At 42.0% G+C, this 16,269-nt stretch overlaps 1 protein-coding gene across 6 annotated transcripts in view; it reads left to right on the forward strand.

Annotated features, from left to right (window-relative positions):
* The window catches only part of LOC140458071 (cyclin-dependent kinase inhibitor 1-like), a 94,333-nt gene that overhangs the window by 61,339 nt on the left and 16,725 nt on the right, over positions 1 to 16,269 (forward strand). For all 6 annotated transcript variants that reach the window (XM_072552118.1, XM_072552119.1, XM_072552117.1 and 3 more), the window contains one exon: positions 5,764 to 6,170. In XM_072552118.1, coding sequence (XP_072408219.1) covers positions 5,771 to 6,170 — 400 coding nt within the window. In that variant the 5' untranslated portion in view covers positions 5,764 to 5,770. The remainder of the gene's footprint in view (positions 1 to 5,763; positions 6,171 to 16,269) is intronic.

Below are 16,269 nucleotides of genomic sequence, written 5' to 3' on the forward strand. Positions count from 1 at the left end.
TATCAAACCCAAGTGCGTGACTCCCATTTCGTATTAGTAGATAATTAAAATAATAAGCAACCATTCCGAAGGCATGAACAGGAATTTAAGCTATTTACAAATGATCTTTGGAGCCAACTAGGGTTGTAAATTTTTGCAGAAATTCTGCAGCCTGGCCTCCCACCATACCTTTTTGTAATCCTCAGAGAAATGGGCTATTTTCTGCCAAATACTTAATTTCTTTGAGAATTATATTAGAAGACCCATCAGGAGTTTCATTGCTGGAGAAAGAAAGTAATTATGGGCCCAATAAGACAAATGCCTCACTTAAAAAAAATCACAGAAACATTGCCTACAATTTTCCTGCCCAATAGTACCAATATTGTGACAGAATCTACAGTTTTCCTCTAAGCTGTACATACAGGTCTGCTTCTAGTATGGGGCCATGGAAGACTGTGCTACATGCATTATATGTGTAGCTCCCTACTATTGGTATACAGGATAAATTGTTCCAACAGTAGTTATTCTATATAGTTGTCATCTGTTATTACAGTATGGTCTTTACAGTATGGTCTGCCAATATTAACATTTCTGTGCTCTTGAAGTTAAGTTGTGAGGTTGCAGGATCTTAATTTTATTATCATTAGACTTTTTGTTTAGTTTACAATGCACTTATCATGACCACCTATATTTAGTCATACTTGTGTAATTTACTGCACATTTTGTTCATAACACCTGAGTTGTGGTATTGTACATTCATCTATAGGGTCATAGAGGTGTACAGCATGAAAACAGACCCTTCAGTTCAATTCATTCAAGCCAACTAGCTATCCTAATTAATCTAGTCCCAGTTGCCAACATTTGGTCCATTTCCCTCCAAACCCTTCCTATTCATGTTGTAATTGTGCCAGCCTCCACCATTTCCTCTAGCAGCTCAGTCCATACATATCCAACCCTTTGTGAGAAAATGTTACCCCTTAGGTCCCTTTTAAATCTTTTCCTTCTCACCTTAAACCTGTGGCCTGTAGTTTTGGACTTCCCTACCCAGGGAATAAGACCTTGGCTATTCACCATAGCTATGTCCCTCATGATTTTAAAAACCTCTTTAAGGTCACACCAGAGCCTCCAATGCTCCAGAGGAAAATAGCCCCAGCCTGTTCAGCCTCTCCATCGTTCAAACCCTCCAAATCTGGCATCATCCTTGTAAATCCTTTCTATATCGTTAACAATATTGTTTCTGCAGCAGGGAGACCAGGATTGCATGCAGTATTCCTAAAATGGCCTAACCAATGTCCTGTACCAGCAACTCTTATACTCAATGCAATAACCAATAAAGGCAAGCCTACCAAAAACCAGCTTCACTGCTTTGTCTACCTGTGACTCCACCTTCAAGGAATTATGAACTTGCATGCCAAGATCCCTTTGTTCAGCAACACTCCCTAAGACCCTACCATTAAGTGTATAAGTCCTACCCATATTTACCTAAATTAAGCTCCCATTTGCCTTGGCTCATCAGTCCATTTGATCACGGTCCCACTGTACTTGGAGTTAACCTTCTTCACTGTCCATTACACCACCACTTTTGGTGTCATCTGCAAACTTATGAATAACTCCTGTTATATTCACATCAGGTCATTTGTATAAATGACAAAAAGTAGTGGACCCAGCACTGATCCTTGCACACACCACTGTTCACAGGCCTCCAGTCTGAGAAATAACCCTCCACCATAGAACATAGAACATAGAAAAATACAGCGCAGTACAGGCCCTTCGGTCCTCGATGTTGCGCCGACCGAAGCCTACCTAACCTACACTAGCCCAATAACCTACATATGCTTGTCCAATGCCCGCTTAAATGACCATAAAGAGGGAGAGTCCACCACTGCTACTGGCAGGGCATTCCATGAACTCACAACCCGCTGAATAAAAAATCTACCCCTAACATCTGTCCTATACCTACCACCCCTTAATTTAAAGCTGTGTCCCCTGGTAACAGCTGACTTCATTAGCGGAAAAAGGTTCTCACTGTCAACCCTATCTAAACCCCTAATCATCTTGTACACCTCTATCAAGTCACCCCTAAACCTTCTTTTCTCCAATGAGAAAAGCCCCAAGTGCCTCAGCCTTTCCTCATACGATCTTCCTACCATGCCAGGCAACATCCTGGTAAACCTCCTCTGCACAAGTTCCAATGCCTCCACATCCTTCCTATAATATGACGACCAAATCTGCACACAATACTCCAGATGAGGCTGCACCAGAGTCTTATACAACTGCAACATGACCTCAGGACTCCGGAACTCAATTCCTCTACCAATAAAGCCCAATAGACCATATGCCTTCTTCACAGCACTATTTACCTGGGTGGCAACTTTCAAAGATCTGTGTACATGGACACCAAGATCCCTCTGCTCATCCACACTACCAAGTAGTCTACCATTAGCCCAGTAATCCATCTTCTTGTTACTCCTACCAAAGTGAATGACTTCACACTTAGCTACATTGAATTCCATTTGCCACCTTACTGCCCAGCTCTGCAATTTATCTATATCCCGCTGTAACCTGCCACATCCTTCTTCGCTGTCCACAACTCCACCGACTTTCGTGTCATCCGCAAACTTGCTCACCCAGCCTTCAAGCCCCTCCTCCAGGTCATTTATAAAAATGACAAACAGCAATGGTCCCAAAACAGATCCTTGTGGAACACCGCTAGTAACTGCACACCAATGCCCTGTCTCCTATCTTCAAGACAATTTTGTATCCAAATGATTTGCTCTCCCCCTGGATTCCATTGTGATCTAATTTTGCTTACCAGTCTACCATGCAGAACATTATCAACATCCACCACTCTGCCTTCATCAATCTTCCTCGTCACTTCGTCAAAAAAACCCAGTCAAGTTAGTGAGACATGATTTCCCACGCACAAAGCTATGTTGACTATCCCTAATCAATCCTTACCTTTCCAGATACATTTGGCAAAGACTTTGTGAAAATCCCTTTTATTTTGTGCAGTTTGTTGCAGAGGAGTACTCCTATTGAAATAATAAGTAAAAAGGGAGCGCTCCAATAGTAAGGTGCCTCTAGGCCACAAACTTTCAACACAGTGGAGGCCTGGCTGCTTTCTGTTACTAAGGGAGGAAATTCCCTCTTGTGAGCAGCCACTTTGCTGCGTACCCACTTACACAGGCAGGAGTGGGCCTGAAGGCCTTTATAGCTGAAAAATGTGTTGCTGGAAAAGCGCAGCAGGTCAGGCAGCATCCAAGGAGCAGGAGAATTGACATTTCGGGCATAAGCCCTTCTTCAGGAATCTGCGGGGTCAGTCGGTTCCGTAGACAGGTGCTGAGGAAGGAGACGTGGCTGTGGTAGCGAGTCTGTTTGAGGACGTGGCTGAAGAGCTTAAAATGGCTGAGGAGATGACCTGGGGGGGTGCAGTGTGAGAGGGACTCACTGAAATCCTTGTAGAGGGAGGAAGAGAGCTTCTTCGAGGAAGGCATCCTTACAAGAGGATTCGCAGTAGGTTAAAATCTTCTAGGAGAAAGTGAGGACTGCAGATACTGGAGATCAGAGCTGAAAAATGTGTTGCTGGAAAAGCGCAGCAGGTCAGGCAGCATCAAAGGAGCAGGATCGGGCATAAGCCCTTCTTCAGGAAGGCCTTTATAGAATGCTTGGCCTCATATTGGGTGCCTGCCTGCAGGCAAACTGCCCATGTTGCAGTCCACCTCCAAATATACCAAACTGGTTGCTCGGGTGTTAGCTAGGCCAGGTATGCCGTTTTTATCTGTACTAAGATTTTAGACTCAGGTACAGTGGAAGAATGGCAAAGGATTCTGTGTGACTTGGAGGGGAACTTGAACGTGATGATATTTCTATGCACCTCCTCCTCTTGTCCTTCTGAGTGGTAGAGGACGTTACTTTAGCAGCTGATGTTGGAAAAGCTTTAATTAGTTTTGCAATCCATTTTGGAGATGGTACATAATGGTGCATACTGCTCCCACAATGGTGTGTGATGCACCGTTACTGCCATAGTGGGCAGAACCATAAAGTAATTCAGCGCAAAAAAGGCCCTTCGGCCATCGAGTCTGTAGCGACCTATCTACACCACTCCTACTTTTTCCACATAACCTTGAGTGTTATGGCATATCGAGTGCTCATCCAGTGGTGTGGCGCGAGTTTAAAATGGTGAATGGGGTTCCAATCAAGTGGGTTTCTTTAACCTGGGAATAATGTTGAGCTCTTTAAACACCATAGCGTATCAATAACTTCCAAAATAATTGGCAGTGGAGCATTTATTAAGGGACACAGTTTATAGATGCAAGTTCTTCCAGGTTCATTTCACCCTGATCTTTCCGTTATCGTGCATTCCCTCATCGCTTTTTCTCCACCATCTGATAAATCTTTCCGTAGACCAGAAATCGAAGTACTGCAGTGCTTCTGCGCTCGGCTTGGTCCTGCACATTTTGCAAAGGCGCTGTCTTGAGGATTTGTTACCGCCAGCAGAATGGGTTGAAGCGCCAGTCTGGTACGTCGGTGATGTGCTCAGATGGGAAATGTGGAGCTGGCCGGAGGCAGGTGGGGTTGAGTTCCTGTTCTGCGAGCCCAAACATCGAGCCTGTGGACATTAATATAAAAATCCTTGCCATTTCAGTCTTAGAGATATACAACACGGAAAGAGAGCCACCAGTCCAACTCGAAATATCTGGATACACATTAAGTTACTGACAAACAGAACCGTTCAACAAAGTAATCCCATAGGGGCGGCATGGTGGCTTAGTGGTTAGCACTGCTGCCTCACAGCGCTAGGGACATGGGTTCGACTGTCGGTGCGGTGTTTGCACATTTCTCCCCATATCTGTGTGGGTTTGCTCCTCCATGATATGCAGTTTAAGTGAACTGGTCATGCTAAATTGCCCATGCTCAGAGGGAAATGGGTCCTTACAAACTCTAAGGAATCTAATTTAAAAAGTTCAGTAGGAAACCTCAGTTGGGCTAACGTCGTGTCTGCGATTTCTGAATGATATAAGTTTGCTTCAGCAAGGGTCTGATACCCCTTTCGGACGGCCGTGAAGATCAATGCCGTGTCCAGTAATGAGCAAATGGAGAGAACATATAGGGGGCGCAGGGGCTGTATGTGTTTAGCCCCTCGGCCAGAGAGCGCCCGTCTGACCCTTGTCACCAGAATCGGGCACATCCAGGATTCTTTGTAAAGTCAATTTAGAGAAGAATGCTTCGTGCGTCACTGTGGGCTGGTGTTTGGAACGGGAAATGCTGGCTGCAGTGTATGTGTGTGTGGAATGTGATTGTTGCACAACCTTCAGTTGATGGCACTTAGCGCCCGCCACTGACCCGCTGGCGGGGAAATGCCGCTCGGAGGAGGCAACAGGCAGGCGGCGGCATGAGGAGGTGCCTGAGCTCGGACACAGCACAGCTCCCAACGCACCAACCGGCACAGCCGCCGCTCAAGGCGTTTTGAGATTTCTCAAAAGCGAGAAAATCCTTGTTCGCTGTAGGTGAAGGTTTATTCGTTATAAATAAAAAAAAGATAAATTCACAGGAATCTCCCTCCCACTGTAAACTCGAGGCTCTAATACATTGTGCTTGAAAGTTCTGTGCAAACTTTCAGCTTTTTTTTCAGTTTGGCGTGAATGTGTTGGATTAACATTCAATGCAATAACTGCACGTTCACATGGATTTCTGAAATGGAATGCAATAAGAACGGGTAACATTTGGGGTGTTATGTTTGTGACACACACAAACCAGAGTTAAAGATTGCCTTTTTTGATGCAGGGACACCATGATGGGTGGACATTCTGAAGAAGGGAAACTAGAAATCGATCGAAAGATCAAAGTGGAGCATGTTCGGAGAAACTTATTCGGCCCCGTTGATCACGAGCAGCTACAGCAAGATTTTCAGCATTTACTGCGGGCTAACATTGAAGCTGCAGGACAAAAATGGAACTATGACTTCGGTCGGGAAGTTCCATCGGAAGGCACTCTTGAATGGGAAGAACTGAAATGCCATGATGTTCCAGCTTTTTACAGGAGCCGTGTTATCATCAGAGAGAAACACTGGCGTGGGATACAGGAGCCTGCGGTGCACAGGAGGAGCTGTGAGCTACCAGTGCCCCAGAGCAAGCAGCTCAAAGCCCAGGTGACCCCTGAACCCAAGAGAAGGAAACAGACCTACATAACAGGTACAGGACGATTTCTCTTTCATTGCCTGTTCTACCCACTTTTTGCTCATTTTAAATTATAATGTAAGTGCAATTCGCATCGACAGAGCTGTCGTTTGACAGAATATGTTCCAAGGCACAGCAAGTTCTATCTCTCTCTCTCTCTCTCTGATGCTGCTGCTTTTGTGTAGTCTGGCTGCATTGAACGTCATCCAGCCAAGACCAAAGAATGTTGTCAGTCTCCACCACTGAGGTTGAGTCTTTGCACCTCCTTCCTCAAAAGGCAGTGTATCAGAATCTGAATATGTTTCAAGCAGAGACCGATAGATTCTTGGGAAGTAAGGAGTTGAAATGTTATTGGCCTTTAAGCAGAAATGTGGATTTGAGATTACAATCCAATTTTATTGAATGGCAGAGAAGGCTAGAGGGACCAAATGGCCCACTTGCATCTAACGTGTATGTTCCCTAAATGCCAGCAATAGCTCAGTTGGTGATACCTTGATTAGCACAATTGGTTGGATTGGGGATTACATTGGTGCAAGCCACACAGTGTTGAATCCATGTTTCAGATGCTGTAAATTAAGGAACTGCATCCTTGCCCTGTCCATGGTGGAAGTTATGGCATTGTGGTTTGGACCTGTCGAGGGCATAGAACTTGAGCTGATCTTGCCGGCTTTCAATCCTCCACCCTGTGTAAACTTTAGCTCAGTGAAAACTTTGTTGCTGTTTGCACCACACTTGCTGACCCCGAATTCCCAGTGTTTCAAGATTCAAATTTTTGCCCATGTCTTCAGGCTTCTCTTCTGTTCCCTTTTTAACCTCTTCTCTGCTTGAACCTTTCCATATATCTGCGACAGCTACTACTGCAAACATTGCTGTACTGTGCTGGGAGCTATGCCTCTAATCTCCTAGACTTATTCTGGAATTATTTCCCAAATTCTTCTACATATCTTTCTTTTATCACATCTTAAAGTATGATATTGTAAGCAAGCTTTTGGTCAAACTGCCAACAGCATGTTTTTTTTTAAAATATATTCCTTGCTTCTCTGTGATGGAGAAAGTGAGGACTGCAGATGCTGGGGATCAGAGCTTAAAAATTTTTCTCTGTGATAGATCCTAGTACAGTTTATTTCCATATTAAAGTTCCACAGTCAATAACATCTCAAAGCAGAAGAAGACCATTTGGTATCGAGTCTGGTCTGCCATTCGATCATGGGTGATTGTTTCTTAACCCCAATCTTCTGACATCTCCTTATAACGCATATTAATCAAGAAATTTTATAAATAACAACTTACATTTTATCTAAGTGATAATTGACAGATGTCATTGGAATTGATGGATTGTTGATATGTACCTTGTTATTCATTTTATGATCCCATCAAATAAAAACACTGGGATCATAACATTTTCTGTGACACATCCTGTCATTAAGTACACTGTAATTTGTTATTCTAGTAACTGACTTGGCCTTTGACATGATTAATGCTAATATTTTCCTTCTTATTAAGGACAGGGGCCTCTTTTTTTGTATTTTTGAATAGCTACTTTGGCATTTTCATTAGGAAAATTTGAACAACTTTTACATCATGCTTTGATGCAAAATTTGATTTGCATGTTTTCTAATTTCATAATTTCCTTAACAATCAAAAAGAAAATAGGAGCAGAGAAATCTTATTTAGTTGCTCTGACATTCAGTATGATCATGGCTCATCATTCAACAAAGTACCTGTTCCTGCCTTCTTCCATGCCATTTGAGCCCTTTAAACATAAGAATTACCTCTAATTCTTTCTTTAAATATCCAGTGTTTTGGCCTCAACTGTTTCTGTGGTAACAAATTCCACAGGCTGTTCATCCTTTGGGTGAAGAAATTTCTCCTCATCTCAGTCCTAAAATGATCTCGCTTGTATTCTTCAAGTGCGATCTCTGGTTCTGGACTCCCCAGTTATTGGGAGCATGCATCTTTCCTGTGTTTTACTCTAACTAGTCATGTTCAAATTTTATAGGTTTAAAAGAGACCCCTCTTTATTCTTACACTCAGGTGAATATAGTCGTAACCAATCCAGTCACCTTGCGTCAGTCTTACCATCCTGTAAATCAGTCTGGCACACTTTCATTGCACTCCTACCATAGCCAGGATATCCCTTCCTCACATAAGGAGACCATAACTACATACAGTACTCCAAGTGTGGTTTCATCAAGGCACCATAAGCTGCAGCAAGACATCCCTGCTTCTGTACTCGCATTCTCTTGCTATAAATTACAATGTACCGTTTGTCTTCTTCACTCCTTGCTGCATGTGCATGCTTACTTTCAGCAAATGGCATAGAAGGTCATTTTGGTCTTGCTGCACCTCCCCCTTTCCCAAACTGGCACCATTCAGCTAATAAATCTGCCATTCTGTTTTGGGCAACAAACCGAATAGCCTCACATTTTATCCACAATACACTTCATCTGCATTTGATCATTCACTCCACTTGTTGAAATAACAACGAAGCATCCCTGCATGCTCCTCATAGTTCAGCTTCCCATCAAGCTTTATGGTGCCTGCAAATTTAGAGTTATCACATTTAGTTCCCTCTTCTAAATCATGAATAGATATTGTGAAAGGCTGGTGTCTGAATTCTTATCCCATAGATCCCCAGTGGTCAAAGTCTGCCACATTGGGGGGTGGGGGGAATGACTCATTTATTCCTTCTTTGTTTCCCGTCTGCCAACCCATTCTCTATCTATCCAATCCCATGCATTTTAATTTTATAATCTAATCTGTTATGTGGGACCTTACTGAATGCCTTCTGAAAGTCTGAGGAAATGGCGTCCACTTACTTCACACTTATTAACTCTACTAGTTACATCCTCCAAAACTTTCAGTAGATCTGGCAAACATGATTTTCATTTTACAAATCTATGTTGACTGTCCAATCCTATCATTGATTTCCAAGTGCTCTGCTATTAATATATTTTGTAATTGAATTCAGTATTTTCCCAACTGTTAATGTCAGGCTAGCCAGTCTATAATTCTGTTTTCTCTGAACCCGTTTCAGCAAAAATAGTAAATCCACAGGCACTATTCCAGAGTCTAACTTACCCTATTTCTAAACGTAGTGACCTACATTTGTCTCCGCTAATCTTTTTCTCTTCCCATTCAAACTAATTGTAAAAGCTTCAAAGGTTTGTTCCCACAAGCTTACTCATGTACTGTATTTTCCCCACTTAATCAACTCCTTTGTCCTCCTTTTCAGAAATCTAAACTGCTCCTAATCCTCCGGTTTACGGCCTTTTTTGGTTGATTTGTATGTCTCTTCCTTGACTCTAATTTCCTAAATTTCTCTTTTCAGTCACTTTTTTCCTATTTTGTTTTTGTGTCCGACATGAATGAACAATAGTTGCATTTTCTCTGTGCACTCTTTCAATGTTTGCCATTGACTGTCCACTGTCATCCCTTTAGTAAACATGCACCAATTTATCATAGCTAACTTGCGTCTTATCAGCATAGTAACCTTTATTTAGATTCAGGACCCTCGCCTCAGAATCAAGTACATCACTCTTCACCTTTTTTTTTAACGAAGAATTCTATCATATCATTTTTGCTCTTTTCCCAGCCCTGCCCTGCACCAGAGGCCTTGCATAACCAGCTTGTGAATAAATCCCATTCTCATTGTACGACACCCAGTCTGGGATGTCCAGTTTTCTGAATCATTGTGACAAGAAACCATCTTTGTACACACTCCTCTACAGCATGTTACTAATTTGATTTGCTCAATGTATGTGCAGATTAAAGCTGTCCCTAATTGCATCTGTACCTTTCTTGCTTGTATCGCTAATTTCCTGTTTGTATATTTTCCTGCAGCACAAATGCTGGACATCCAACTGTCAATTTGTTTCCATTAACCACTTGATAGTCCAATAGTTGCCTATGTAATTTTGAAGACCAGGCTTTATTAGCATTCAGGAGGCAGGTAATGGACAGAAAACACGAGCCATGTTTAACTCATTGGTCATGAAGTTTGAAACATGGGCGTGAGGATTTGATCTCAAGAGGTGCACAGTGCCCAGTACACATAATAACAAACTCAGTAGTATGTATCACAGCCTAATTTTTATTTTTGATGGCTACATCGTTGTTCCTGGACTTCAGTCCTGATTCCCCACTCCCAGACCTTGGCTAAATAGCCCCTTCTCCTGACTTACTGGACCTTTGGTCTTTCTATTCCCCTGACTGTCTCATTTCCAGCTTACCTGTATACCCATGACTGCGTCGACAAATGCCAGGCTAATGTCACTTACAAGTTCGCTGATGACACCACCATAGTCAGTCGAATCTCAGATGGCAACGAAACAGACTACAGACTGGAGGTGGAAGACTTTGAAAAAGTGGTGCAGTGAGAACAACCTGGCTCTCAATGCTGGCAAAAGTAAGGAACTCATTATTGACTTTCGGCGGGATGTTACTCTTGCCCCCTTACACATTAACAGCACAGAGGTGGAACGAATGGAGAGGGTCAAGCTCCTGGGAGTGGTCATCCACAACAAGCTTTCTTGGACTCTTCACGTGGACGCACTGGTTACAAAGGCCCAACAACATCTCTTCTTGCTCAGGCAGCTGAGAAATTTTGGCATGACTTCGAATACCTTTGCCAACTTTTATAGGTGTGCCATCAACAGCATTCTGTCTGGATGTATCACTACCTGGTATGGCAACTGTACTATTCAAGATCGGAGATGGTTACAGAGAGTGGTGAACTCGGCCCAGACAATCTCCTATCAATAGAATCCATCTACTAGGCCCACTGTAAAGGAAAGGCCGCCAGCATTCTCAAATATCCATCCCACCCTGGCCATGTTTTTCTACAAGTTCTACCATTGGGGAGAAGGTACAGAAGCCTGAACACACACACCAGCCAGTTTCGTAACAGTTTCCACCCTACTGTTGTTAGAATACTCAATGGACTCACAAACTCTTAACACTCACCTGTACCTGTGTTTTTGTTTTTGCTGCTGTTTACCTATTATTTACTTATCGATGCTACTTAACTCTGTGATCTCCCTGTACTGCTCGCAAGACAAAGCTTTTCACTGTGCCTTGGTACACGTGACAATAAATTGAATTTAATTCACCTATCTGCTTTCTGCATGTATAATCACTAGCTGTTTCTCTTGATCCAGTATATCACCAGCAAACATGGGAATGAACCACCCTATTGATTTGGCCTAGTCAGAAGAATTGTGGTGGCCATGGCTATAGCAGGAACTAGGCAGCCAATATTTCTCCACTAACGTTAGGGAACTATTATTTCCATGTTGGCTTCAAAACCTCCCCATTCAAAACAAAAAAATCAGTCAAGTTACAGTTTGTACTTCAACTTCATACTGTACATCTCTATGACTCTAAATTTGAAATGTAAAATGGTTTTTATTTTCATTCTCAAATCACCATTGACAAATTTGAAATCACAGCCCAAATGTAGCCTCTTTGGTGTAAAGTTTCAAAGCCTCTGTCTCAACATTGCAATGGTGTTCTCTTAGCTGCTGTGCTACCAATAGAATCTAGCCTGTGTAAATTTCCTCAATGCATAAAGCACTTCCACTTCCAATCCAATTTTCAAGTATAATGTATCATTCAAAAACATTATTTGCATTTCTTGTTGCTATTTCAAAAACAGCAGAAGTAAAAACTACTTATAGAGAAAAAATAAATTAACTTAAGAGATGTGCCGCAGCATTCATAGCATTATTAAAATTCCTTCACCTGCAAAAGCTTGCAATATGTAATAGAATAATTTGTTTTACAAAATAAATCAGTATTAGTTTGGGGATTTTTAAATATTTTGGAACATGGCATTCGGTAATGACGCTGTATCCCACACTTGTATATTATAAATGGCAGTAATAAACTTGTACTTCGAGTGCTTTTTAAAAAGAAAACTGGAAACTATGGTCACAAACCTTCTTAAACAATGTGATCCAAAGCCTCTCTTAACTAAACAGACAAGGTCTTTTCCCTGGGCTGGGGGAGTTCAGAACTAGAGGGCATAAGTTTATGGTGAGAGGGGCAATATTTTCACGCAGAGGGTAGTTTATGTATGGAAAGACCTGCCAAAGAAGTGGTGGAGGCTAGTACAATTGCAACATTTGAAAGCCATCTGGATGGGTACATGAATAGGAAGGGTTGGAGGGATATGGGCAAAGCCCTGGCAAATGGGACTACATTAATTTGGGATATCTTGGCGGCATGGATGAGTTGGACTGAAGGGGCTGTTTCCATGCTGTACACATCTATAACTATGATTATTTTTAAGCATAGAGTATCTGGTTAAACCAGTTTGGATTATCTGAGGTTAGTTTTCATTTGTACCAACATTTTCCTTAAGTAGCTCTTTTACTATTTCTGCAGATTATAACCTTACTCTTATGATATGTGAAACCACTTTTATTAAATCTAAAAGTTCGAATAAAGTCCGTTAAACAACAAATAATACATTTATTTCAAAAATACATGAAGTTTTGCTTCCATGCGGAGGCACTGGAAGGGATCAGTAACAAACTCGAAGCCCAGCTGTTTAGCAGATGCTGTTTAGTTGCTTTAACAGTATGTATGAAAGAGAAGCATTTCTCCCCAGACCTTATCTCTATCAACTCGGTGTAAAAGAGAGGAGAACAAGAGCAAAAAGGAAGGAGCATGATAACAAAAAATGGCTTTCCCAGGTTGAGGCTAGCCCATTGCTCTTAAGCTGTACTGATGCCTGTGATGTCTCCAAATGCAGGATATTCAACTGCAAACTTTGTTGTAGTGGAAGAATCTGCTTGTGTTCCAAGAAGGGGCTCTTGTAATGCAATGGTAGTATCCCTACCTCTTGACCAGAAACAATTTGTTCAATCCAGAGGTGTGTCATAACATGTCTGGACAGGTTGATTAATGACCTCCTATAGGTGGAAGCTGAGAGCTCTTGTGGCACAGTGATAGTGTCCCTATCTCGGAGCCAAAAAGATCAAAACACAGGTAACTTAGTTGTAGAGGATAAAGGAGAGAAATAGCATTGCCTGAGTAAGTGAGGAAGGCATGTTCAGTGGTGCGTAAACGCCTCTCTGCATATTAAAAAGAAAAAAATTCAGAACAGGATTTTTTGAATAATGTTTCAACAGAAAGGATTTAGCAAAATTCATTACCTTTTTAAATGTAGAATTTTAACAAAGTTGTATTTACACAAGTTTAAAGAAAAAAGCCGTGATTCAGAAAATGGTTCCATTTCCAAATCTCCTACATCTGCCTGTTGTTGCTAAAGCTTTCAAAACTTTAAGGCTAAAGGCTAGGTCTTTACTAATTGTCCAGACATGAAATTTAAAGGTTGAACAAATTTGTTTAAAATTAGTGGCCACAGGAGGGTTAAAAACTGGTGGATTTAAAGAACTGAGGCTGAAAGCTGGCATTTTGCAGAAGGAAGAAGAGGTGTGTGGCCCAAGTTAAATGCATCTAAGGATTATGTTACACAGGGTGTTACAAGTGTTATTTTAATAAATTGAGGCTTGAAAGTCATTTTCACACGTTTATGGTGTTATACATTGTGCTTTACAAATAAATGATTATAATTAGCTTTTAATTAAAAACAAAGTGCTGGGCATATTCAGATCTGACAGCATGTGTGGAGACAAATATAGTTAACGTTTTGAGTCCACTGACTCTGCTCTGGAATTGAAGATCACACTGCATGGTTTCAGGTCTCTAGCATCTTCAATATTTTGCTCTTAATCACCTTACTCGAAAACATAAGTATTATTTAACTGGATGTAGGTTTGCTCACTGAGCTGAAAGGTATGTTTTCAGATGTTTTGTCACCATACTAGGTAACCTCATCAATGAAGCACTGCTGGTATGGCCCACTTTCTGTTTGTGTTTAGGTTTCATTGGGTTGGTGATGTCATTTCAGGTGGTGATGTCATTTCAGGTGGTGATGTCGTTTCCTATTCTTTTTCTCAGAGGGTGGTAAATATGATCCAAGTCAATGTGTTCATTGATATTGACCCAGTGAAAGTAAAGAAACAGCAATATATTTCCAAGTTATGACAGTTGCAACTTGTAAGGGAACTTGCAGGTAGTGATATATCTACTGCCTTTGTCCTCCTAGATGGTAGTGGTTGTGGATTTGGAAGATCTGTGGAGCCTTGAAGAAGTTCTGTGATATGTCGTGTAGATAGTACACACTACTGTTACTACAATTTATAGAGTTATAGAGATGTACAACACAAAAACGGACCCTTCAGTCCAACTCACACATGCTGACCAGATATCCCAAATTAATGTAGTCCCATTTACCAGCATTTGGCCAAATCCATCTAACCTTCCTCAGTGGTGACAGTAATGAATATTTGTGGTTGTGATGCCAATCAAGTAGGCTGCTTTATTCTGGATGTTGTCAAGTTTGTTTTTGAGTGTTATTCAAGCAGCACTCATCTAGACAAGTGGGAAGTTATATAAGTTGCCCTCTGCAAGATTCCTAGCCTCTGATTAGGTCTACCCTAGAACTTTGTTGGAAGTGATTCCTGGACCACTTGCTGAAATATTTGTATCGTTGGTAGCCACAGATGAGGTGCCGGAAGACTGGAGGTTGCTAGAGTGGGGCCACTATTTAAGAAAAGTGGTAAGGAAAAGCCACAGAACTGTAAATCGATGAGTCTGACATCACTGGTGGGCAAGTTGGAGGGACTCCTAAGGGATAGGATTTACATGTATTTGAAAGGTAAGAACTAATTAGGGATAGTTAACATGGCGTCGTGTGTTGGAAATCATGTCTCACTAAATTAATTGAGTTTTTTGAAGAAGTAATCAAGAGGATTGATGAGGGTAGAGTGGTGGACATTATCCATCTGGACTTCAGTAAGGTGTTCGACAAGGTTCCACATGGTAGACTGGTTAGTAAGGTTAGGTCACATGGCATGAAGGGAGAACTAGCTATTTGGATACAAAACTGGTTTGATGGTAGGAGATAGAGATTGGTGGTGGAGGGTTGTTTTTCGGACTGGAGATCTTTGATTAGTGGCGTGCCGCAATGATTGGTGCTGGGTCCATTGCTTTTTGTCATTTGTATATGTGATTTGGATGTGAACATACGAAGCATGGTTAATAAGTTTGCAGATGATACCAACATTGGTGGTGTAGTGGACAGCCAAGGAAGTTACCTCTGAGTATAATGGAATCTTGATCAGATGGGCCGAAGAGTGGCAGATAGGATTTTGTTTAGATAAATGTGAAGTTCTGGATTTTGGAAAGGCAAATCAGGACAGGACCTGTAGACTTAATGGTAAGATCCTGGGGAGTGTTGCTGAACAAACAGACCTTGGAGTGGAGGTTCATAGTTCCTTGAAAGTAGAGTTGCAAGCAGACAGGATAGTGACAAAGGCATTTGGTATGCTTGCCTTTATTGACCAGCGCATTGAGTATAGGAGTTTGGAGGTCATGTTATGGCTATACAGGACGTGTTTAGGCCACTTTTGGAATACTGCATTTAATTCTGGTCTCCCTGCTTAGGAAGGATGTTGTGAAACTGGAAATGGTTCAGAAAAAATTTACAAGGATGTTGCCAGGGTTGGAGGGTTTGAGCTATAGGGAGAGGCTGAATAGGCTGGGGCTATTTTCCCTGCAGCATCAGAGGTTGAGGGGTGACCTTATAGAGGTTTGTAAAATCATGCGGGACATGGATAGGGTAAATCGTCAAGGTCTTTTCCCGAGGTTAGTGGAGTCAAAAATGAGAGGATATAGGTCTAACGTGAGAGAGGAAAGGTTTAACATGGACCTAAGGGGAAACTTTTCATGCAGAGGGTGGTGCATGCATGGAGTAATCTGTGAGAGGAAGTGGTGGAGGCTGGTACAAATGCAACATGTACAAGGCACCTGGATGGGTCCCTGAGTTCAGAGGGAAGATGGTTGGGCCTAGGGCACCACATTGACGAACTCCGGGAGCTGAGATGACTGACCTCCAGCAATGACCGTAACCCACCCCCCAGTCCTGAAGAAGGGTTACACCCGAAACATCAACTTCTCCACCTGCTGATGCTGCCTGGCTTGCTGTGTTCTTCCAGTCTCCTGCTTGTCTACCTTGGATTGCAGCATCCGCAGTATTTCATCC

The sequence above is a fragment of the Chiloscyllium punctatum genome, chromosome 32 (assembly GCF_047496795.1).
Source record: "Chiloscyllium punctatum isolate Juve2018m chromosome 32, sChiPun1.3, whole genome shotgun sequence".
Classification (NCBI taxonomy): Eukaryota; Metazoa; Chordata; class Chondrichthyes; order Orectolobiformes; family Hemiscylliidae; genus Chiloscyllium; species Chiloscyllium punctatum.